Source organism: Ixodes scapularis, unplaced genomic scaffold, assembly GCF_016920785.2.
Source record: "Ixodes scapularis isolate PalLabHiFi unplaced genomic scaffold, ASM1692078v2 PGA_scaffold3__209_contigs__length_174095766, whole genome shotgun sequence".
NCBI classification, from domain to species: Eukaryota; Metazoa; Arthropoda; class Arachnida; order Ixodida; family Ixodidae; genus Ixodes; species Ixodes scapularis.
The window spans coordinates 49,129,631-49,156,249 of NW_024609868.1; the positions used below are offsets into that span (position 1 = coordinate 49,129,631).

At 44.7% G+C, this 26,619-nt stretch overlaps 1 protein-coding gene across 1 annotated transcript in view; it reads right to left on the bottom strand.

The window, feature by feature from the left end:
• The window catches only part of LOC115317367, a 52,872-nt gene that overhangs the window by 4,026 nt on the left and 22,227 nt on the right, over positions 1-26,619 (bottom strand). The window contains exons 2-4 of the mRNA XM_040212955.1: positions 15,007-15,077; positions 10,223-10,300; positions 6,436-6,477 (exon numbers count right to left, since the gene is read on the bottom strand). Coding sequence (XP_040068889.1) covers positions 6,436-6,477; positions 10,223-10,300; positions 15,007-15,077 — 191 coding nt within the window. The remainder of the gene's footprint in view (positions 1-6,435; positions 6,478-10,222; positions 10,301-15,006; positions 15,078-26,619) is intronic.

Consider the following 26,619-nt stretch of genomic DNA (forward strand, 5'->3'; position numbering starts at 1 on the left):
AATACCGCAACAAACTCACAAGTCTGCTAAGAAATGCTAAGCGTGACTACTACAATAATCTTTTCGATCCGTTAGAAACTAAGAAACCTGACGTTATGTGGAAGAAGATACGGTCAGTACTGAATCATAAGCCATTTCAAAACGTGCCCCATGAAATAAGTATAAACTCCATTAAAATAACAGGAGTGAACATGGCAAATGCTTTCAATAATTTCTTTGTAAATGTTGGTACTTCTGGTGTGTCATCGTCCTGCCTAAACAAAGTTCTAGATTTCATGCCAGTATCGTATACGAAATCGATGTTCCTATTCCCCACGGATGAGTCAGAAGTCTACTCGACCGTCATAAATCTTAAAAATAGCAAAAGCGTCGACGCTGATAACATGCAGGTAAAACCTATAAAATACGTCATTGATATTATTGCACCATATTTAACATACATATATAACCTCGCATTAGAAACAGGCTGTTTTCCCCTGAGAATGAAGGTATCAAAAATTAGTGTTCTTCATAAAGGTGGTGATAGGCTTGACATAAATAACTATAGGCCCATCTCAATCCTTCCTGTCTTTTCTAAATCACTTGAAAAACTAATACACAATAGACTCATAACACATCTTGATAAGCACGCTTTAATTTCCGATGCGCAATTCGGTTTTCGTAAACATCGATCTACCGAATTGGCTTTATTAAACCAGAAAGAACAAATTGTGAAAGATTTTGACGAAAGAAAGATGACACTAGGCGTCTTTCTTGATTACTCAAAAGCCTTTGATTCCATCGATCATGATATTTTACTTGCCAAATTACCATTTTTTGGAATAAGAGGCGTAGCACTCGATCTCATAAAATCATACTTAGAAAATAGGAATCAATACGTGTCTTTTCTGAATTTTCATTCGGACAGGCTTTCTATCAAATCGGGTGTTCCTCAGGGTAGCATTTTAGGCCCATTGCTATTTATACTATACATAAACGACATTGTGCATGTGGCCAAAAGCGATGATGTAAAGCTGATAATTTACGCTGATGATACAAGTATTTTTTTCTCCCATAACAATCTTTCTACTTCTATTGCTACAGTGCACGAAGTGCTAAAAAAAATCGCCGCCTGGACGCTTAACAACAAACTAAAATTAAACTGTAAAAAGACCAAAGCTATTTTGTTTAGGCCCAAAAATAGGAAAATAAATAACCTACCTCATCTTACAATAAACAATGAAGAAATTGAGTTTGTGGATTGTATTAAAACTTTGGGTGTGTTGTTTTCTTATGATATGAGCTGGAATGCACACATAGACTACATGCAAGCAAAAATATCTAAAAATGTAGGCCTGCTTACAAGATTTAAAAGTTTACTTCCTACTCGAATTAAATTAACTATATATAATACATTAATTTCTTCTCACTTAAATTACTGTAACCTGATATGGGGCACCACAACAAAAAGTAATCTGAATAAGTTGCATCTATTACAAAAGAAGGCCGTACGTGCAATTTCAGGAACTCCATTTCTTCATCCAACTAAATCACTATTTAAATCCCTAAATGTCAAAACCGTTGAGCAAATGTATCCTTACAAGCTTCTGTCAACGTATCGCAGGGCTCTTCAACACAATAATGTTCATTTTATTAAACTAGTCAACCTAAAACATCGCGTCATCCTACGCAACCTAAGACAAAATGAACCCTGGATGATTCGCCCAACGCGTACAAATTACCTAAATCAGACGCTCCATTTCAGATTGTCCACCATGTTAAATAGTTTGTACAGAAAAGGTCGCCATTTTGAATCACTATCACATAGGGAATTAAAAGAACTTACTTTTCTAGGCGATTTTTGAATACTGCTGATATTTTTCGTTATGAACTGGATGTATTATTTCATGTACGATTGTATCATTGCTTTAATTATTCGAGTTCTTCTTTCACTGGCCTGTGTGTTTTTCGTCTATATGTTTTCAACAAATTTAGTATTGTATAAATCAAGTTTCTGCATTGGTGTGTACTAGTCTCTGTACACTGTGTAGTTGTAAACTAAATTTTAGTCGTTAAATTGTTTGAAGCTGTCGCAAACTGTACGGGGGCTGGGACCCTTGTCAAGCTGCTCTTTAGCAGCTTTTTGCCCCAGTCCCTGTTGTCATGTAAAATGTGACAACGAATAAATTTGATTTGATTTGATTTGATAAGGCCCTTGCCCGTTGAATGAACAGCGAAACCGCTAATTCAACTGTCTTTGAGTCACGTCTAGAGAAGAAGCAATTCATTATCTTTAACAGTTATTTCGTGTGCGCCAGCAAAGCGACCATTCAGTATGGTTCACATTCAGGCGCATGAGGCTCTTGCGGTGTAAACATGTCGATCTGATTTTCGGTACATCTAGTGTGAATAAAATGAGCCCAGATTACTGCCTGAAGGTATTGAAAAGTAAAATCAATGCGATTTCATTATTTTTGGAAAGTAATCGTTATGTGATGTAATTACCTTTAGTCTGCGGGAATTTGTAATGCAATTTAATTAAATTTTTTTCAGTTCTCCGGGAAGCAGTAATGAAATTTATTTACTTTCTGAAAGTGATTTTGCCATCTATGCTGCGATGCATAGTTTGTTTACCCGGCCCGAAAAACACGGTTCTCGTTTCTCGGGAACTCCCTGTATATGTATATGTATATGCATATGTATAGTTATATGCGTATGTATATGCATGTATACGCTTCACCTTCTTACGCCAATCTCAGTGTAACAACACTCCATTTATAAGTCAAAATATATCTGAAAAAAAAATGTTTCTTTAGCCTCGTCCTTATGCCGAGCCCCCCCCCCCCCCCCCCCCCCCCACACACACACACACTTTATGGATCCATGTGGTTGGCTCAACAAGTGTTCAGCGAAAAAGCAGACGCACGGACATAAAATGTAGGCCTGCCTTGCTGCCAACATGGAGGAACAATAGGGAGCCAGGATTTCAGGGAACGAGAAAGCGATATTTAACGAAACTTGGCATACAAACACGGTGACAAACAATCCGAAACTCCCCGAATAGATAGCCAGAATCCGTATAAGAAGGTTGGGCGAGGCGATTGAAGTGGATCATTTATACGCTCTGGATATCTCCCTTTGCGCATTAGTTGAGTCACTGATAGGGTGAGAACTGCAGGGAGGCTTTTCATTTGTCCCACCTCCAGCGCGAGCTTCTATTGGCGGTTTTCAACACGTGTTTTTCACATGAAACGTGGTTTGTCACTTCAGGGGGATACTAGAAACTTGCGAAGCCGAAAGATGAAGCCACCGATTAACTCGTTAATGAATGGCTGAGCCAGGCGACGCTGTCATACCCCCTAGCTTGACGCTGATTGGCTGGTTCAGGTATGACGTCGCGTGCGAGGCCACGCTTATTCGACACTGATTGACTGGTGATTGCGCAATCAGTCGCGCGCCACCGCCCGCCCGCTAGACGGTGGTTGGATGTCGTCGGAGAAACATCCGCGGCTGTAAGGGCTTCTGGAATGCCGCCAGGGGTTTACAACCCCAGGTAGGGCCGGCATCTCTGTTCCAGGAATTGCAATCGAGTTTACATGCCACGCTTTAAAGGGACACTGACAAGGTATTTATGCCGGCCAAACTTTTATTTGTACAACAGAAATGAAATATTATAACAATTTTTTGTGGTTTCTAAAAAGACGCAAATACGTTCATTGAAAAAAAGAAAAAAAAAAGAAAGAGTCGCAGCCACGTGACTTTTGCTTACTATCTCCTCCTCTATAATTCTTCTTCCTCACTTGTCCAGTTTCGGTTTCGGTTTCGAGCAGTTGCGTTTTCTTCACTTCAAATATACGTGACGCTATAGCAAAATATTGATTGGATAGCCTTCTGACACCATGATAAATCGCATAGAGGAAATATAAAACAAAACTTTGGCGAGGGGGGGGGGGGGGGGGGGGGGGGTGTCCGTGTCCCTTTATTTAATCCAGTCGCTAAACTAACCGATGAAGAGTTCCGCGAGCGTGAATGTCATGCCGCAGGAATCGGAATGAAACCACTCGTTTCACGTGGAACACAATTGCCCAGAAATATGCTATGCATTTTTTAAACAAAGTTTCAGGGCTACGTGTTTTGACCGCCAGACGCTGGTAGTATTTGATTCACTCAAGAAGGCTAGAGCGCGAACCTGCCGCCGCACCCTCTGTCCTAGCCCCTAAAGTGCCGTCGATGTTGCTGCAGTTGCCACTCGTTTGTATAGCGCTCCGGTGCTTTGTAAGCGGTGTTGGAGGTAACGCAGTAACGTACTCGTTAGTATTCTGAATGATTAACGAGTAAAGTATTTTCGTTATTTTTTTACGGTATCGGCTAAAAATTACGTTATCGTTGGTCGTTACTTTTTACCAAAACTGGTGAAATATATTAGGTATCTGGGAAAAAGTCACGACGTCTGATCTAACATTTAGATTTGCCAATCTTGTGCATAAAACAGGAGACGTTAGGGGAACTAGACTTTGCTGGAGACGTTAGGGCAACTAAACTAAACTGGAGACGTTAGGGGAACTAAACTCGAGGAACAACTACTTGCGCTCGAGCACGCAATGCCCAGGTAATGCCGTATCTTGCTGCTAAGACTTCTGAATCTTTGATCTGTTAAAACGGTGGGTTTTCCACTTATCAGTCCAGCTATTCACCTATCCCTCTCAAAATGCTGCATCGCTGCACAAAACCAGCATCCGTCACAGTAAACATTAAAAAAACACAAAAAACTTTCTGACCAACAGAGACGAACACCCTTTGTGCAATTTTTTACCCTCGCTCTTCCCCTCGCTACATAAAAGTTCCTGACTCACTTTTGTACACAGAAGAATCTTTCGCTTGATTAGTCTTTACTTCACTAAAGTCATAATAAAAAAAAAAAGTTTTAAAGCTGAAAAGAAAACTTACAAACACGAAACTTTTTTTTTTTCGCGGAAAAACTAAGAGCTACTGGTGGTAAGGGCAAGTGATTATAACCAGTGTGCTGGTAACCGGTGTCCTGTTCGACATAGTGAAGTAAATCAGTCTCTGGTAATAGTATGAACCGGACTGTTACTAAAACCGGCGTAAAGATGAGGGGGTGTTGGTTGGCTGGTTGTGTTCCAGCAGTCCCCGCTCGCATGCTGTAGTTTATAAAAGTCGATTGACTACACTCTCCGACTCATTATACGTGTGAGATGAGCATGAACAAAAAAAATTGGCTTGCTCTTTATGTTTATACAGCCTTGATGGAGATGCGCCTCAACGGGTAATCGGTCGCTTAGCTGTAGATGAGAAATTTGGCCAGTGCGGTACAACCGCTAACCTGGGGTTTTTAACGTGCATCACGCAGTAGTGATCACACGAACGCGTGCCGGTACGAAACTCATCCAGATCGAAACGGGCGGGGGCGGCGGGGATCGAACCCAGGAGGTTCCCAGCGCAAGCTTTCGCTCCACGCTCCGAGCTGAGACGTGTTAGCCCACTCGGCCACTTCCTCCCCTAACATGAATAACGAAACTCCGTCGCTATGGCCAGGATTGAAGGAAATGTATCAACTAAAGGAGTCGCAATCAGATAATTTACAGTTTCAATGCCTACTCTGCATGCCGAAAATTAAGCTGCTTCGGGCATCAAAGACGTCTAGTTCTAACTTAAAAAAGCACATCAAGGTGAGTACGTTTCTCGATTATAGTTAGTTTTCTTTTCAGCTCGCTTTTCACAATGTTCACGGATCGTGGGTAATTTTTATAACTTGCTGATGCTTCACTGCCGTCGTTGCTTTATGCCAGTGCTAGCGCTCCCAGAACTTCTTAATAAGTTCATTCACGCATTCCGCAAACATGTCGACCATGGTCATAATCTAACATATTAAGCAGGTGGGCTAATATTGAATAGTTCTCTCTTTCACGAGGCCGAAGGCATGTTTGGAAGCGAACACATCTCTGCCAAACATAAGTACTGGAACACAAAGGTAACGTAAAAGTAACGTTCGTTATTTCTGAAAAGTAACGGTAACGGTATATCGTTACGTTTCTAAAAGGGTAACGTAGCTCTATAACGCGTTAATTTTTACCAAACTAACGAGTAACGCTATCTCGTTACTTTTTTTCGGTAACGGGCACAATACTGCTCGTAAGCGAGAGTGCACGCGTAGCCAAAGCCTTACGGAGTGCAGCAAGCGCGTGCTGGAGACTGGGACTCAAAAAGAGATGCCCTGCCGGTATCCTGGTAGTCAGCATATTTTATTTTGGCGGTTTAACCATAGATGCGTTGTGTGCGTGAACTCCGTTGGTGCGTTCATAAAGTGCGTTTTTATATTTTGCCACGAGTGGTAATATTGAGCTGTAGTGTAGAAGAGGGCAACTATTTAGCAAATAAGCTAGCTAGTAATGTTTTTCGTGCTAAATCTTCCGACGATAGTGTTTGTGAACGTACCGTATAGTTGGCCATGAAGTCCGGGTTTTGATCGTTGTTTGCCTGGAATGACAAATCGAAAGACGTCTTACTTGCGTGTTCACTCACTCAATAACTTGAATATTTGAGAAGGCTGAAATAATGACCACTCATATAAATGTTCTTAGTTAACGTTACGACATGGTTGGCACGCAAAACCAACACATAATTTATGAAAATATCACAGAGCACGGCTCAAACCTTTTTAAAGCTATAATGTTCAGTTAGCGGAAAAGGCAAGGTGCAATTTGATCCTTGTGCAAAATAAAAACTGAATCTTAGGCATGTTCCGAATTTTAGAATGTCTTTCTTTTTTCAGAATGGCTGTAAGCCATTTTGTGTGCCGCTTTCGCGATGACGCAATACATGATTTTTAATTTTTATCACGCCGTGGAAAAGCGGGCTTCGGGAATGTTGACATCCTATCTGGTCGTTTTCGACGCAGAACTCGTGCATAACCTTACTTCATCAATCACATGTTACTGCAATTCACTATAGCTCCAAATAGTTATTTTTAGAACGTTTCTAGCTATTCGTTGAATGACTAAACCTCTGTGGTACCCCCGTGCAACCGAGAAATTTGCTTGTTTAGCTTACCCTCGACCAAATGTGATGAAATGTTCCAATGTTGAACGCTCTCTTGGTACAAAGATTAGGCGCAAAACTTCAGGCTTTGAGCACTTGCAAGTGTTTATGTGCTTACAAAAAACTATGATGTTGTTTTATTGAAGCTATTGAGTCAGCACTGTATTAAATGTAAACAATTTTTCATCAAACTTTTTTTAGCTTTTCAGTTCACTTACTTTTATACATTGAACTAATAATCCGGTAAACAAGTTTTTCGTCGCCTCAATGTAGCTTTAAGTGTTCCTTTTTATCTGAAAAGCTATGTCTATCAAGAAAAAAAAAAGCTTTGTATCTATGGCTTTTTATCCTAGCGTTTTCATTTTTTTAAGCTGAATACTGTTCTCCTCTGGATTGTAAACTGCAGCATAATAACGTAAAAAAAAAAATTGTCACCACGCTTTTTATATAGTCCGTTGCAACTCAAGAAAGCAGGGCTAGGGTAAGACAGCGGGGAGGAGGAAGCAGGCGAAACGCTAAAGGGAAAAGAAGGTTTCCCTTCTCTTCTCCAGCGTTCTGTCTGCTTCCTCCCCCCCCCCCCCCCCCCCACCCGGTTTGTCTTACCCTCGCCCTACCTTCTTGAGTTGCAAAGGACTACAGCAAATATGCTTTAGACGTAACATGCACCCCACGCAGTTATCAAGTCCACAAAGTCAAGGAACACAAACGCCAAGAAATACGCTCAGAAACTTGGCAGACAATAGGGAGTTTTCGTAGATCGTTTTCGCCGTCCCGCAAGGCCCTCCGCAACCCGCTACGATAGCGGGAACTCCACAGTCAAGGCTATCGGCGCGCAGGCGCAGTAGCAACTTCTTCGTTGCGGAACGCCTAGCGGAGGGGGCAGCGCGGTCTACGAAAACTCCCTATTCCCTTGAGCAACCAACAGGGAATCAACGGCAATCGGAGTAATCGGAGTCAAGAAAAAGTCCACGCGTTTTAAATAAGAAGTCAGGAAGAAGCACGACATTGAGCGACAGTTGTGACAGCTGCAACTGACTGGCGGCAGAAAATTTCTAGGTTTTTTATCAACGAGGTTTTAAACCAGATCAATCTCCTTTACGAAAAATTGCCATATTTTAATACTCAAATCTAATTTTTAATAAAGTTTTGACAGTTGTCTTAAAGGGGCCCTGCAATCACACTTAAGCATCTACCTTTTTTGAAGTTTCCACATCTCTTGGGATTCGGGCAAGCCAGCGGGCACGGAGAGAGTAACGAAATATCAGTGCGTCATATTTTAACCGGACGACGCGGAGACCTCCTCCACCTGCGGGGGCAACCCGCGGTGCCGAAAGCGCGGTGCCGAAAGCGCGCGATATGTGAAGTCATTGTTCCCGGGCTAACTACTGGTCAGAGCCACTAAAAGCTTATATTTTGTCGAAATCTAAAATATAAGAGGCGCGAACCGTTTCAAGTATTTATGAAGGTAGTTTTTGTTCAGTATTTGCGATCAGAAAGGAAACAAGTGCAGTTTATAAAGTACGACAACAAAAAATTACCCGTCGACATACCCGCGACCATGCGGTGGAAAGAGGGGCACATACTAGAAAGGTGTAGTGGGATCAAGCACCGACGAGCGGCGAGCGCAGAAAAGTCCCGGATGTACGCGGCGGCGCTCCGGTCGTATTCCGGCTCGAGGATCCGACCGGTTCCGGGCGCTCAAAGCACTTTGGCGAGCAGGTTGGGCTTGCGGTTTCACCGTTTGTCGGCATGGCAGCGCGATGTGGCTCCCGTTCTGAACTGATCTTTGCACCTTGTTTGCTGTCGTTTTTGACCAATGAAATGTCGAGCCGAATTAGTGTTTAATCGCGCAGCAAATGCAATGAGAGCTGTCCTGGCTGCCCGCTTCATACAGCCTATCCAGAACATGCTTTATTGGCGCCCTCTCGAGCCATCGACACGGAGTGCGGCAGCCGTGAGCGCTCGCTGAGCTCATTACTCCTCCTCTAGTTTACGGCCACTCAAGCGACCAAGGACATCATTGAGGAGGTTATTTTTGGCTTGTTTTTGTAATTTTCGTTTGCCTATAACTTTTAAAATAAAACGAGATATTCGAGAACAAAACATTTTCATTAAGTTACGACGTTCAGTGCGCTCAGGTTCGGTGCAAATTAAAAACCTGTAAAAATTCCTTACAGGGCCCCTTTAAAACTATAATCGATTGATCTGTTCACGTGAGATATTATACACCCGAGTCCAGTCACAATATTTGTTCTCGTTGATATTTTTATATGGTACTCCTCAATGGGTGTCACAGAAACGAGATTAAAACGTATTTTAAAAACAAATCTTCCGAGAGAATAGCAAGTATTTGACTGCATTAAGGAGGCATGCAATTTTTTTATTCTTTTGTTTTGGCGAAATTTATAATGGCCTATAATACTCAAACAAAATATATTCATTCTCAAAAATGCTACGCAAGTAATAACTCATGGTGATTATACTATATCCTTATTGTGAAGATTATATGTATCGCGATTCAAAAATGCAAGCACATGTCTATTTTGACGTTTTGTCACTACAGTTGACTATGGCTATTTCATATTACTTTAAAGCTACAACATTAAAAACTTGATTATATGTTCTTTATCAATAGGCCATCTCAACGCAAGGATGCTCCAGAAGTTCGAAGTCTCGCCAAACCCGTAGAACCCCATGGTTCGACGTCGAACTTTAGGTTCGCCAAAAGTTCCACGACATCCCTAATAATGACTAGTCTTCTATTTGTGGGTAAATTCATGTTATACATCTGTGCCATGACAAACATGAGCAGCATTTGACTCCAGTCAGTGCAGCAGTTCAATGTATCACCGCATGAGTGTGCCGCGTCCAGTGGTGGGCTTGCGCCTCGTGTTTGTTCCAAAAATGTCGCTGTCTAGGAATCGTGAGCTGAAACAGAACTCTCCAGAGCGAAGTGACGAAGCAAATTGCGTTTTTTTTTTTTTTTTTTTTTTTTTGCCGATTGCATTTTTTTTTTTTTTGATATTAGTATGTATCAGTCTTGGTGTGCTAGCCTTTGGCTTCCGTGGCATTAAAAAACAGAGAACGTTAAATAAATGGCGAGGTAGATAGCACAAATTATGCTTAAGCGCCCGAACACAAAAAGGTAAGAAGAAAAGAAACGATAAACAAATTAGCTGCTTACTGCTTCGCAGATGTCTGTCAATAGGTCGGATTCGTTTTTGCTTCCACTTTGCATATAGGTTTTCCAATGGTCTGTCAGCTGTAAAAAAAATAATTAAGTTCTAACTTAGATAATTGAGGTACGGCTGCTAATTTTTGTATTTAATGCACAGATTAAACAATCGTCCAGATTCCGTGTGAAATGGACCCGAATAATGGACCGGCGCATAAACTACTCGAATTGTTTTTATGTGTATTTTAGTGGTCGGTTTTAAATCATAAAATTTTAAGGCGCTGGTCCGTTCCAGTGTGAGAACAACATACTCTAGTATTTGAATGACATAGAGTGATGCATACGACTTAGTTTAATAGACCGATCTCAACAGGAGTTGCGCGACGCCACCGCTGTTGCGGTGCATCCTGGGACCTGTAGTTCTGGTACCTGTAGCAATGACTCTAAGTATCATGCTGGCGGCACCACTTTTGGAATCCGCGCGCCTTCACAGTTCGCCTGGTCAGAGATCGGTCTATTCACCATGACCTCCCAGTTTGCGGCTTGCGCACCCGCGGTCTCGTAAACCAGGGGTTGATAATCCTATTTTGTGCTTATATCAAAAGGTGGGGTCAGCATGTCGCAGTTATGAAATGCCATGTTGTTGGTACAATAAATGATATTCTTTGTATAATATAACCTCCGTTGAAGTTAAATATGCACAGCAGGCTTGAGCCCGAAACTAAAATGAATAAAGGCAAGCGCAATAGACCTTTCCGAAAAATACCACAAGGCCACTCGTCAATCCCACATTGTACCGTCGCGTGGCACGGCGAATTGTGGGGCCGTTCCAAATGTACTCTCGGGCATAGAGTTATTATAATGTAATCTAGATGTTCAACTGGCATTAGTGTCTGTGGGACTTCCCGTTTCAAATTGGAGCACACAACAACCACTTCACTTTTGCGGTGCTACTGTGCATTCCTGCGGAAAAACGCGCGTGCATTGTCTCTCCGCCGTAGAATAACAGGAATTGCCTTGGTTACTTGGGTCGAATAGTAGGTACCCTTGTTAACATTATAAATGTGAAACTGGTTTAGTTACAGTAGTTTTCCTATCAGTGATCGATCTTTAACTTCCTTGTATACCGGGCCCAGTCCTATGCTGCACAGCAAGCGTGTAAAGACAGGCGGCGAATCTAAGCAGGAATAATAGTCGAAAAGGACGCAGGGCTCGTTCAAGGAGCATCAACATCCCAATGACGCTAATAGTGATAACCTGCGAGATTACGAGACCCCCCCCCCCTGGGGTCACGTGACCCCGGGGGGGGGGGAGGTCACGTGACCTCGGGGGGGGGTCACGTGACCTCGAGGGGGGGGGGGGCGGGTCACGTAACCCCCCCCCCCCCGGTTACCCCGACGCCGCTAAGGCTGGAAACGGGCCCCTAAGAGCTGCGCTCTAAAATGGCGCACTGATTACTTGGCTTTATTTTCTGTTGATCGTCTACATGCACAGCTAGGTACTGATCAGTGTTGTACGAAACGGCGTTCCAAGGAACGGCGTTCCTGGAACGCGTTCCTTTTAGGAGGAACGAAGGAACGCCACCGTTCCATTTTGCATCGCTGGAACTGAAACGGGAACGCGTTACATCTTAGAGCGCAGCTCTTAGGGGCCCGTTCCCGGCTTGAGCGGCGTCGGCGTCGGCGTCGGCGTAACCAAGGTCACCCCAAGGTCATCCCAAGGTCACGTGACCCCCAAGGTCACCCCAAGGTCACGTGACCCCTCCCTCGTGACCCTTCCCCCAGGGTGACGTGACCCCCAAGGTCACGTGACACCCAAAGTCACGTGACTCCCCGAGGTCACGCGAAACCCCCCGCCCCCCGAGGTCACGTGACACCCCCCTCCCGAAGTCACGTGACACACCCCGAGGTCACGTTTCCACCCCCGAGGTCACGTGACCCCCACCCCCGAGGTCACGTGACACCCCCCGAGGTCAGGTGACCACCCCCAGGGTCACGTGACCCCCGCCGAGGTCAGGTGGCCTCCCCGATGACGTCATCGTCAATGATGACGTCACCGGCATCCGCATCGTCATCGTCATCATCACTGATGACGTCATCAGTGACGTCACTGATGACCCCACCGGCATCCACATCGTCATCGTCATCATCACTGATGACGTCATCAGTGACGTCAATGATGACGTCACCGGAATCCGCATCGTCATCGTCATCATCACGAATGACGTCATCAGTGACGTCACTGATGACGTCAGCGACATCCGCATCGTCATCGTCATCATCGCTGATGGCGTCATCAGAGTCCGCATCGTCATCGTCACTGATGACGTCATCAGTGACGTCACTGATGACATCATCGGCATTGACACGTGACTCCCCAGGTCACTTCACCCCCCCCCCCCCAGTGCCCTTCCCTCCTCCTCCTCAAGAGCTGCGCTCTAATTCGGTGTTACAGGGAGTTGTAAACGGCTTTCACTTTTTTACTGGAACGGAAAGAGTAACGGCGTTCCTTTTTTTCGTCCAGTGGGGTCATTTTTATTTTATTTCTAACAGAGAAAGTATGAAAAAAAAACAATATCTTTACGAAGTGCAGGATCTCGTTAACTTTTTGGCCACTAAGCTTATGAACTATATTGTGTGGTCCTCGCTTGCTAACAGTTAAGGGTGCAGGAGAGCTGGTGGGCATTGATTCTTTTTTGAGTGCCCGAAACTGCGGTACAAAAAGCAAAACTTTTAGTAGTAGGAAAAGACAAAGAAGGAGGGTTGTTTTCAACTCGGTTACTTTCTTTTGTTCCACTAATCCTTACACACTCAGAAATCGTATTCTGACTACAACCATTTCTGAACTTCAATAACGAGACCTACAGTTACAACAAGATCACAGATTGCCAGATATCGGACTCACCCTTGTATAACGAACATTGGTCACTTACAAAATACACAAAAAATAACCTTTATTCCTTCTCTTGTCCCCCAACTTAGAACTGAACAGCAAATCCAACCTTCATAACGAAGTATTGGTAGCTTTCAAGAGTGACTTTCCAAAAGCCCTACCTTCTCCTTTACTTGCTCGTCTTGCGAACAGCGACATCGAGAAGCAACTGTTGTTAAGTTCTAACACGGGAGTCCGTTAAATTGAAACGTGCGAGGTTGTTGTAAAACGCTTGTGCTATCTTGGGTAAAAGTACACTTGGCTCGTCTGAATTGTGCACTACAAGCATGGACATGGTTAATAGCTGAGGTTTTTACCATGAATATATCAAGAAATGAAACCCTGCTTCCGCGTGTTTTCTTCTCCGGGTGCCCTTCCATCACGACATAGAAACTTATATATATATATATATGTTGACTGTTAACGGGATAGATAAAAAAAAACTCTGCTTGATTTAACTAAATATGGTAATTAGCAAAAAACACAAATGTAACGTATATGTAACGACACGTTCCATTTTTTAAACTGTAGCGGGAACGAGTTCCTTTCTCATAGATGGAGCTTGTAACGGGAACGCGTTCCAAAAATCAGAAGGAACGAGGAACGAGCTTTCGTTACTTTTTTTGAGGAACGTGTACAACACTGGTACTGATACCGTGTTGTGCGTAGTTCTTGATGTCTTTCTTTATTATCGCACTGGGATTTACTACAGAGGTGCCTAAAGCTGCAATGGTGGAAGGTTTCGCTAAAATATTGGAAAGATTGGCTGACCTGAGTAAAATCCAAAAAACTATTACAATGCGTTTTCCCTATACGTTCAAGTACACTAATAAAATATTATGTGTTACTGCATGTGGCGCTCATTTGGGCCAAATAAAGTGAAGAATAGAAAGTCCAATTTGATTTTCTTTCCATTTCACAATTTTTTTTAATCGTAATATTCGCCAGAATGACCCACAATGATTTTCTGGTAATTTTGAGATAAAACGCTCAGCGATCATTTTTTTTTTTATAGAAAAAAAGAAAACAGTTTTTCTTTTCTTTCTTTTTCATTCCAGAGGTTTCATGCATTCATACCCTCAATTAATAAATGCATCAGCTTCGAGCACCTCTGCAGTAAATTACATTGCGATAAGTTAAGATACTGATTTATGCGGTCAGTTTAAAGTGCGTTCAATCCATTTCGCACAAGCTGTATAGTTGACGCGGGACGTTAGGCTTAATTGGGCCATTCCCACTACGAAAACAAACAACCCGCACAGTGCTTTCGAAGGCGCGTACTTGCGACAGGTGTTTGCTAGAAACTAGGTCGGTTAGGGAAATTTCCTCTGAACACATTGCTGAACACAAAACGACTCACGCCCATATAAACAGACGAGCTCAACATGCTACGCTGGTTGCGCGCGCCGGAAACGACGACAGTCATGTTTCTTGTCGCTCGCAACCAAAGCCGGAGAGGCAATCTCGGGTTATTTTTTTTTTTCAAACAATAATGAGTTTATCTAGATTATTTGTTCCTTAAACGATAAAACTACTATTACGGCACCAAAACCAATTTTACATCGGACATTTCACACGGCAATCATCTCTCCAATCAAAGAAAGCCGAGAAATGGTGCTTAGCTTTAGTTAAGCACCTTTTGTTTCGGGCTACCTCCACCTGAATTACTTCTAGTGGCGTAAATATTAATAAAAACGATTCGCTTTTGTGAAAAAAAATTAAAAAATGCGTCAATGTCAAACCATTTGAAAAGTCTTTTATAATTTTATTTAGCATATTTTAAGAGTTTTCGTACGTTCATGTTGGTGCCGGCTATTTTACTTAATTGATGAAGGATTACTAAGGTATTTGATTAAACTTACGTTTTGTGGGAGATGCTGTAACGTGCACTGCAGCGAGGGTAATGCCAAATTTGATTTATTTTTCTTCAGGCCTTAGAAATAAAACAAACAAAAATTAAGAAACGAATCGGCAGCAATTGTTGTCTACAAAAGTATTTAAGGAGTGATCGTTTAAATTTGTCCAAGACACTTCTCACAGTCGTTTCGCCCGCAGTGAATAACATAATGTTAATTGAATGACGTCACGTGATCTGGCGTAATTTGACACCACAATTTGGCACCCTGACAACGCACCCGTTTACCTGACGTCACGGAGTCAAGTCAGGGTGTCACGTGACGTCAAATGGTGTCAAAGTCGAAGTTGTAATTATTTTGGCATAAATAGGGGTTGGAAGAAGAGAGATTATATTCATGGCGGGTTTTTTAAAGTTTTCAGAAAGAACTGTTTAAACGCTAAGTTCCGGCGAAATTTTAATAGTCACTAATGTGTCTCCTAAATAGGTCAACCCATTGTTTCAACACATAACACAATGCCACCGTCTCATACCGGAGCTTAGAGGTGGTGTGATTACGCTTTTTAGAGGAGTCGAGGCAAGAGAAGCCGCCACTTTCCCCGAATACAGGGGCTTTAGTCTCGACAAGGAGGTAGCACCATCTATCAATACGTGCGCCAAGCTCCCCCCGTCACTCGACTCGGTCGTCTGCATCGCTGCCCGCCGTTGACCCTGGCCCTATCTATTGCAGAAAGAGAGCTCCGCTTTGTAATTTTGTAAGATAAAACTGACCTGTAAAATACACCTTTGACAAAACGTTTAGATTTCTACGTGCTTGCGCCAATTTTTACGGCCCATTTTAGACCGAGCCTGGTTATTTTAGACACCCCACATATACTTTGACGACCATCAGCGCTCCGAACCCCTGCACAGTTCTCCCTCAGAAATGTCCCAATGGCAGCTGCACCAATGAACAGGGACAGAAACACCCCCAACATCAACCCTTCACCCTCGTCCAGAAGCTCCATTTAAACCATCATCTCCATTTTTTTTTTATCTTGCTGTACAATAATATTTTATCATCAATCAACGCGGCGCAGCGTGCCTTTACGGTATGGGCGGCTTGCCTTTCCACGGCGCCGCGGCTCTTCAGGGCTCAAGTAAATATCAATATCGATATTAAACAGGAAAACGCAAAATAATTTTGACGTAATCACACAGACATAATACAGGGAATGAAGAATGGAGATGCCGGTGATGATGCAATAAATGGGACACAAAATGATCAGCAGGATGCAAAATCAGAATGGATACGAAGCGTTTGCTGAGCGTCGCAGGGCCGTTTCTTCGCACGCTCTTACTTTTGCGCCGGTGGCCGGACGTCAATGCAACAACCGCGGCCAGCCGCAGGCTGCTGGGATGGTCTCCGCGGGCCGGATCTCGGCCACGGGCCGGGGTTTTGAGACCCCTGCTCTAATGCCCGAGTCCCATTAGAGCGACAAATAAAAACAACCGACACGGACAAGCCTCCAATACATGCAGCATGCTCGCGATGGTACCTTTGGGAGGAGTTTAGTCGATCGGTGCTCATGAAGTAAGCACGAATGATTGCAAACCTGCCAAAGTTACCCTCGCGAGCATGATGCTCGTGTTTGAGCATAGCCTCCTTTATCCTCAAAGCCTGTCAAATCACGAAAGAATCAGTTTTGAGGCTTGTCGCTGTCGTTTCTTTCTGTTGGTCGCTCTAGTGGGACTCGGGCATAAAAGACGCTATTTACTAGTGGCGACATCAGAGAGTTTTCGTAGACCGCGTTTCCCCTTTCGCTAAGCGCTCCGCAACGAAGAAGCCGCTACTGCGCCTGCGCGCCAATAGCCTTGGCTCTAGAGTTCATGGTATCGTAGCGGCTTGCGGAAAGCGTTGCGGGACGGCGGAAACGATCTACGGAAACTCCATATCTACCCATAGGCGCAGCCAGCAAACAACAGAGTGCGTCGTCTGCTCGCTGCGGCTATCGGGAGACAGCACCCTATAGAAAATAGCGTGCTTAGCGTCGCTTAGAGAACTCTCTAGCGTTGTCGTGACTTTGGCTAATATTTTGCTCTATTTTCTTTTTTTTTCTTTTTTTTTAAGGTAGACAATTACGTTTTGAAATTTCAGCTCGGTGCACAATGGGTGAAAGTTTTAGCCTTCTGTGGGAGGCGCCGAATTTTCCGGCTCTCCTTACAACGGAAGGTCCGCTTATGCCACCCTATATATTAGGGAGTTTTTGTAGATCGTTTCCGCCATCCTGCAACGGCTCTCGATATTCATGAGACGCCGAAGAGTTCTCGAAGGTAGGAAATTCGCGCTGCAGGAGACGGAACTACTCAAGCTTCACCTTGCTATTTTCTCATTCTCAGCAACTACATATATCCTAAAAGTATCTTTATTTTGGTATATAGAGTAGGTTTCTGCTGAAGCTTTCGAAAATCCCTAAAACTATGCTGTTCGAGAAAACACGAAATGTTTTGCGGGAACAAACTACCAACCGTGGCGCACTTTAAGGATTGCTAAAACATACAAAATAGCAAATAATTAGCTAAGATTTATTAATTTGTTTCCCTTAATGAATCTAAACATATGGTTTCATTGAAAAACTTGCTAAGCATCATTGAAGACCACTAAATCAACTTTCTTTTTTAGACAAATATAAGGCAAAGCCAGCATTTTACGGCGTCCTAAACAAAAAAAAAAAACGTTTAGTTTGGACGCGTTTCTGCGTTTCGATTTCTTATCGTAGCGCATCTTTGCGCCCGCGGTCCTGCTCCCAGGTGGCCACGGCTGGAAGCCACCGCCTCGCCTCCCTCGTAGGATGGAGGGAAGTAGGACGCACGTGTTTCGCGCGTCTCGGTCCTTGAGCAGTAGGTATTTTGTATATAGAAAATAGTTTTCTTTAGGCACGGGAGTATAGCAATGTTGTACTAATCAGTATAAGTTATAAAATTTAGTTTCCAGTGGAGTAATCAAGTACACTCTAAAAAAAGCCCGTGCGTCTGCTTTCCCGCACAACACTCGGAGATCCAATCACCGCAGCTTACGGAGGCAGCTCAGCGACTACAATGCGGAAACATATGTTTAGACCGAAAACCGCAGTCTGAGTTGTGACATTAAGTAATGCAAGCGCGACGCGTTGCATTGCTTAATGTCACAACTGAGACTGCGGTTTTTGGTCTAAACATATGTTTCGCCAGTGTCATTCGCTGAGCTGCCTCCGTAAGTTGCGGTGATTGGCTCTTCGAGTGTTGTGCGTGAGAGTAGACGTACAATCTTTTTTAGAGTGTTAAGAAACTTTCGTTTCCTTACTTCATGTGTCTACCCTTTTTCTCTAATAAATGTTAAGTTTTTTTTTTTTTTTGTCTTTTTTCAATTTAGCCAGTATGAACGGTAACACTATAGTCGGTTACACGTTAAAGGGGCACTCAAGTGGTTTTTAAGTTCGTGTTTTGATGATGACAACTAAATCTAGACACCTTAAGTATCCCTAAAAACCAAAAATTTTAGTCATATGGCGATTATTTTTTTAATAAAAATGCAATTGAAGGCCGCCGAACCTCGGATCCATCTGAAAACGAAACCACTCTCATTGGTCACCGCTCGCATATAAAAACGATCTCGGGCCAATGGCGTTGGACGACGTTCCGTCGCGCAGTGATCCCAAGGTAGCCGCACCGGCCGAACTTCTTTGTCATTCGAGCTGCGATCATGGCGGAGTTTTCTCGCTCGTGGACCTGACGCCGTTAGAGGTTGAAATTCTTCGGCGGACAGCCGACCTGGGAATGATTTCCTATGAAGACACTCCGACGCGCGATGTGGATGATAGCAGCGCTTCGGAGGCGTGTTCGGGTTCCGAGGACGACAAAACGCAGATCTTTTCGGGCGTTCTGCGATTTGCGGTTGGGGCAAGCCGTAACCAAACAAACGTTTGGCATCGCAGCGTAACCTCTGGTACGTGATGTCAAACGATGTCGCCACGTTGACTTTCGCCTCGGGAGGACGGCAGGCCGGTTCAGACATGTGCAACGAGCGCGTTACCCACGACTGCGTCCGCTGCAACCGGAGCGACCGGAACGACCGCTCTACGCCGCGCGTACACACACCTGCAACCGCTGCAACAAGCGCAGCGGATCGGCAGCACGGCGACCGCTTCTATGCCGCCGTCAGCTGCTTCAACCGCGCCTCTAAAAAGGGGACGCACTGCCACTGAATGCCATAACAGAATATAAACAGGCAGTTTTCTATAGCCTAAGGCTTTATTATTTTTTTTTTCATGATAGGCTTGCAGGGTACAGTGGATGGAAAAAAAAAGAAAAAGAAAAAGATTCAGTACGCCGTCTTGGACGATCACGACTCTAATTAACGACTTTGCCAATAGTACAAATATCGCCACACTCCTTTTCTACGATTATAAAAGACAATGTAATCTTAGCAGTGATATAGCAACGTAGAAATATGATTTCGTGACCAGATAGACGTTGCGAGCGTCCAGCCCATTGCTAACACTAATCACTTATCTCCGATGATGAAAACGCGTGAAAATTCGCATCCTTTATACGGTACGTTCCGGTAATACCTTGAACTTGAGCACACGCATGAAATCCGCCAAATAAAAAATCCGGGCGATGTTCGAGGAGACAAATGCGTAGAAAGCTCCACTGCAGTCGAAGTAAACAAACACGACGGCACGGGCGTTTTGCAGTCTTGAGAGTGCCGCAACGACATCGCCGCACGAGTAGGTGGATCTTCCCTTCTAGTACGTGCTGGGTTATCACAGCGACACACGACGAAAATTCAGTCAAGGATAGCGCTTTTACGCGGAACGATGAGCTTTCACCACGCCGTTTACGTCGACGATCACCACCGACGCCATGTTTGATAGAAGGAGCCCGGCAAGACCAGCATGCTAAGAGGCGCGAGTTCATGATACGTGCGCTTCCGCGCATCCCGAGGGAACGGGAACTTCACCCCCCGCGGAGGAAGGCAAGGAGAAAACATATTTCTTGTTTGTGAAACGATAATTACAGTATCGCGTATCTAAACTGGAACAATTTTACGTCTTGCGAAGTTATCATGCACACGATATCTAAATGAACTGAAAATTGTTTCTTTAGAGAAACTTTACAAAGGCCGCCAAATTTTTCAAACATACGATAATTACATTGGTCGGCACAGAAACAGAAAAAAGTCGGCACGTATTTTATTCCTGCGTGATTAATAAGCGGTTCTGCCTTCTAAAACTAAAGATACTCATTCACTGACACTTCCCTAACGCCATCGCACCAAAAAGTAGCTTCCCAAAAAAACACTTGAGTGCCCCTTTAAGAAGGTAGCGGCAAATGCCCCTCAAAGGGAATCATATATCCCTCCGCCACCTCCGCATCCAATAGCGTCCCATCGTTTCCGTGACGTCGCGGCCAACGCGCAAGGAGGGTCTTGCCTTTCTCTACATATTTTATTTATCGTTCGACTTTGACTTAACATTGTGGAAGCCACGAGAGGGAGATTAGAGTTTTGCCCCTCCAATGGAAACAAATACGACTTTCGGGGATTCGCCTCCCCCTCCGATGGATACAAAGGCTGCTTTCAGGGACTCGGTTCCCCCTCCAATGAGTACAAAGGTCGCTTTCTTAAAAAGTGGGATCGGAGACAAGTGGGAATCCATTGAAGCGGAACAAGGAGCGTTTCCAGTGAACTCTTCTTTCGACTGCGGAGAGATTTGAAACGGGCACATCACACTTGTGGGAGGAGCTTATCCTACCTTCTTCACTTGTAACCGAGTATCGGCTCGACATTTTTTCTTTTTTTAAAGGGGTCATGAAACGCTTTTTCAACTTTTTCCTGTTTAGCTTTTTTCCTCAACTAATAAATCTCGAATTCTACCAAACAGTTTAAGAAGACGAAAAGGGGGAGTCCCCTCTTGCTCGGAATCTCGTTTGTATACCCGGACAGAGCCATTGTCCCCCTAGAAGATTAGCCCGTCCCTGAAAATTCAGACAAAAGTTGCTTTCCCCACCCCGTTCACCCCGAAGCTGAGAGTGCTGTGGAAGCTACGTGCTCGCTGGGCCAGCCACACTTTTTCCACGCGATGACGCTCTCTCGCGCATACTCACGCGCAGAGAATGAGGTCAGGTGATTAAAGGGAGGCGGCTGATTGGTCGGGCAAGCTTGTAGCTTCCACCGCAGGGTCAGCTTAGGGGTAAAGAGAATAAGGGAGGTCCGGGATCGTGTGACGTGCGTTTGAACCCGGTGACGCGCTTTAGGAACCGCGGATGTATCACAGTGAAAAGCTTACGAAGGGGAGGAGGTAGGAAATAGTCGGCTGTATGTTTTTTTATTTTCGCACTGAAAGTCAGGCTTTTGACTTTCTACCTTTTTTTGTTTTGGCCCACTGAACGATGTGCTATTAGTAAAACTCGAATCTAAAGTGATTTATACCAGCCCAAAACTCGTTTCATGGGCCCTCTAAACCTGTGATTATTGAGTGAAGTGATGAACGTTCTATGTCCTTTCAAGTGCGTACTTTCTTCCCTGAACAGACGTTGCCTGCTTCAAGAAGCCGTCCTTGAAGCAGTGTCCCGTCTCCATGTTGAATGCTCATTTGTTGCAATCGACGAATCCGTGAACCTGCCGAATTTTCGACCTATGTCGAAAATTGCCCCTGAATAAAAAAAAAACAACTAAATAGTTAAACAAAATATTTAAAAGAGGCGCAGCGGAGAATAGCTGCATCCCTTTTCAGGAAGTGCCTCTTATACATGAACAAACAGTTGGATGAAGTGGGAAGAAAGTGTATGGTGGAGAACAGCGGCTTAACCTCAACAGAAAAGTGTAAGGCACATACCCACTCAAGTCTTGTTTTGCATCAACTTTCCATGATTCAGTAACGCACATTTAGGTAAAAAAATGACAGGGGTAATAATTATATTTAGGGACATTCGAAAGCAGTATCAAGACAATTTCAAACACAAGAATAAGAGATCTAATCCCTAGGATGTACTGTAAAGTTCCAAAATACAGTAAAGCAAAATTCGATGAAACGGCGTCAAGCGATTGCCGTGTGTCATCTGGTGTTTGGCGTGGATACCGGACATTCAATGAGACTCAGTTTTATCGAACATCGTTTCATCGAATGTCCGGTATCTACGCCAAACACCAGATGACACACGGCAACTTGAGAGGTTTAGAAATGCGCCTTCTGACTCTTCTGAGCGCGCAACTAGCACAGATCTTTGGCGGCCACAGACGTCGCGGGAATACTCCCTATACTAGAAAGTCGACCTCCAGTGTTCTTTTATTTCCTGATTACAAAGGGGATCGAGCCCCTGTCTGAATGTGTTTTAACAATTTCATTCAACCATGATTTAGTGAAGATCGAACCCCAGTGTGAGGTCGCATGGCTCTACGCAACCACAAACACAGCATTACATTGAAGCTCTAGCAGGTTTGTTCTGTAACACATAAATAAAAATGCATGGCCGAGCGCCAGTTTTAGATATCCTATATTCATAAACCTTTGAGGCGAATCAAGACTTTAAATACAACTTAAAATTTCAATGGTAATTGCCAGCGTAATCTACGTAAAGCAATCAAATTTCGTATGCGTATTCAGGCAGGATGCTAATCCTCTGAATTTTGGAAATTAGAGTTTACATTCATAGGTGGTTGAAACCTGCCTCGAGGGGTCCTGGACTCGTTCAAGTAAGGGCTCAATGTAGCTTTCCAGATCTCAATAATCTAAAAAGTTAGCGCATAGCAGGACATCGGCGCATATTCACATTTTACTTTAAAGGGTATTTTGGTGGCATCACATTTTACCTGTTAGGTTAGTGCCTCAGATTGGCAATTTGCCCCGCACAAATAGATTTCATATTATCTTTTTTTAGCCCCTCCCCCCCCCCCCCCCCCCCCCAAAAGAAAAAAAAAGTTCGAGGTATATTTAAGCATTTCCTATGAGTTCTGAATGCGAAAGATGCAAGCTGCTCGTCCGCTTTCTTTGTCGTCTGTTGCGTACCAGCGCACGCGCGCTTCAGGATCTCGGAGGCCATGGTGCAGCGGCCAAAGGGAGCCCCGTCGACGCGCGCCAGCCAATGGAACCGAAGGCGAATCACTCCTATTGGAATCGTGGCGGAAACTAGGAGCCGCGTTCGCGCTTCAGACTGATGACGTCAGCTCACTCCATGAGACAGTTAATGCTTTCGCATTAAAAAAAAAAAGAAAACGGCAATTGCCTGTTTGGGTTAACAACCTCGAGCATTGCACACTCCACCTCCTGTATTCTTCTATAAACATATGCGTGAATAATGTTTATTTTTATTATTTTAGAGGTCTCACACTACCTGATGACTGCTGGACGAGATGGCCAGCTAGGAAGGTTTGTAACGTTCATAACATTAGCTGGGAAAGTACAGAAGTTCTTGCAAACAAATCCGGTGCCTTTTTTTGTTGTTTCATTGTGCTTTAAAGTGTGGCAAAATGAAGCGATTCGTGGATGACGGAAAAAACAAATCCGACTCGCTCAAGAATAGGTGGCCTGACTTAGAAATGCTCAAAGCGCGGCCTCGGGGAGGCCAGAGTCGAACATGACCTCTCGCCGCAGAGACAAGAGCGACTGATGCAGTCTATGCTACCTTCTGAACCCGCACACCCCCCCCCCCCCCCCTCTTTCGGCCTCTTTCTCCGTTCTTCTCTGAGTGGGGTGTATGCCTACCTGTGTATGTGTGTGTGCGTTTGTGAGTGTGTGTAGATGTGTGCGTTTCTATCGGCCAGATGGTGAGGGTAATTAACCGTGGAGCCGACATGAACATTCACGATATTAACGTGATATTATGTGTACGAGAATATAATAAAAAAAGAACTGCAAGAGAAAGTTAACAACACAATAATGCGATATCATTCTTCAACCACTTCACCCAGATTTCACGATATGGTATATGGCCTCGTAACAAAAGCAGGAGGTAAATCCGCTCCGTGCGTATGCGGAGTGGCAGAAAGCACTCCTTCACATCCGCACCCAATTCGAAGATGGCAGAGAACGCATGCGCACTCCGTGCTCGCTACCGATTGGCTGGGGTAAATCCTCTCCACGCATACACAAAGCGGCAGTACGCTTTCGTGTCCAACCTACGAAGCAATCATTTAACTTCAAAGTGGCGCGCTGACGTCGATGACTGCATCGTAAACCATTATTAAAATAAAGTGTTTACTCAAAATTTGCGACGTCGTATTCACAGTGAGCTGTGTCGTGAGTCTCATGACAAATGCTATCGCAATCATAAATGACCAACGATAATGTTTTTGTTACTACAACACGCAAAAACCAAGAGTGGGTTTGGTTGAATCCATAGCCATCACACACGAAGAGGTCACGTTTATGAAAGGGTGCGGAACGTTTTCGCTGGGGTCGGGAGATTAACTCACAATGCAGGTTATGGTATCCAGACTACTTTTTTTTTTTTCGTTTTCGTTATATGTGTTTTTATGTATGCCTTCAGATTTGCGTGTCTGTGTGCCTGTGTTGTCAATACTGTGGGAACCATGGGGTCCCCTCTATCCCTATCCAGGCCTAGCTTCAAGCAGGCCGTGGGAGTCGTCGTCACCAATGGCGGCGGCCTCCCGGATACAAGGAACCACGAGGCCGAATTCCCCGAAGGGGCCGGCTCTCCCTTGCCCATTTGGGTGAACGCGCCTTCGGCACACCCTTGAGAGTTATAATGGACGCGACTGCTAGTAACCTCCCCGGGCGCGTCCACTCTCCGAGGCTAGATAAGCTGGTCCCGAAGGTGGGCCAGGGGCTCTCGTCGGCGGAGGCCCTGGCTCTACGGAGCTCGGTTTTTCTTTGTGGGCCTCCGACTTCCCGTGAATCTGTCTAATGCGGCAGCGCGGGAAACCGACCGGGTGATACTGGCAATTGAGCCAGCGCCCAGACTTTTCATTGTCTAAGAGCGAAGCGTGCTGACATTGCAGTCAATAAACACGTCTTTATCCGGACCCAACGAACACTCTGTGTTGCTAAGTGGTACCCCTCACCAAAAGGGCGAATCCGACATCTGGCGCCCCAACGTGCGGCTTACCGTGGACTGCAAAGACAGCAGCATCCATCTCCTTTCGCCAAGATAGCGAACCAGGTCAATTTCCGGCCTTGGACTTTGTGGACGGAGGGGAACAAGTGTCTCGGCCGAACGCCTTCCCAAACGGAGGTGACTCAACACCCGGAATGCATCCGAGGCATTCCCCTTCGGGACGACGCCAGCCTACTTTGCTGGGAAGAGCGCACCTGCGCCTTTTGAGGTCAACCCCGTTCTCGAACAAAGTACGGTGACGCAACAAGAAGCAAGTGCAGCTTTTTGCCTTCGAGACGGCTCGCGGGGACCACCCAGAGTGGACACCCCGTCAGCGCACAAACTAAAAGCGCATCTCGGAGCGAGAAAATGCGCTGTGCTTGCATCCCCCACTGCTGGAATACGCAGCGCGGGTGTTTGCGAACAACACCGGTCCCAGACTAGCGAGGGTGCGGAGACCGCCGATGGTGCCCTTTGTCGCCGCGTCGACGGACCAGTAGCCATCAGGTTGACCAAGCGACCCCCGGAACAAAGGCCCTCCAGGAAAACTGAGCGAGTCAAAATGATTACTTTTTTCTCCGTCTTTCCTTCCCGCTATCAAGGGACAGAGGACTGGCGTGAGCATGGTTTTCGGCAACTAGATTTTAGTATGTTCCGTTTACCCGCGATCGGCTCCGGCCAAAAGTCTGTGAGCGTCGCATGCAACAAAAACGTAGGAACCTTTGAGGGCCACCTATCAAGTTGCAACCCCGCAAAAGCGACGTTAAATGTGAAAGCGCCGCGGGGTCCGGGAGCAGTTCAGTCGCGCTACCGGGCAGTGCAACAGGTTGAACAGCGTCCCGAGATGATTGCGTGTCCGATTAAGGTGACCGCCATGCGGTCACTGGACGAGATCGTGAACCACGGCACTCGAGGTGTTCGTTGGGAATCGACGGTAGCACCGATGAGTTTTTGACGCTCAGTAGAACGATCCGGGGTGTAAATATGTGAATAGTTGTAAATATTTTCGCGGACTCTGCGGAGTCGGGCGGTGCGTCCGCCGGGCGGTACGCTCGCAACTAACGTCGCTAAGCAACTCGTATTGTTGCAGACGGGTGATTTCAGATAAGATCGACCAAAGGATGGCTAGTCGACATTTTCAAATCAACTGATGTTTTTATATGTTATTGTCTAGTGTCTGGTATGAACGAATCCAAACTTAGTTTTGACTAGAAAAAATACTTGGGGACAGGAAAAATCGTAAGGCATGAGGTGGTGGACAGTTGCATTAACGCGCACTGATGGAGGGGGCCCGTTTGAGAGTGAATAACTAAAGCGATAACATTAGGAGAACTCTAATACATTTAGGCGCAAACTATGGGTATAGCTTGCTTGTAATATAAAGTAACCATATTTATTTAAAATTTATTTATTTTTCTAAAAATTGACAAACATGCCTGCTCGAACGACAAATGGCAAACTTTGGAGGTCTGTATCTCATGAAATAATTTAATCATTATGATATAATATGCAGATATTATTCTACTAATATATAGCTAATATTTAA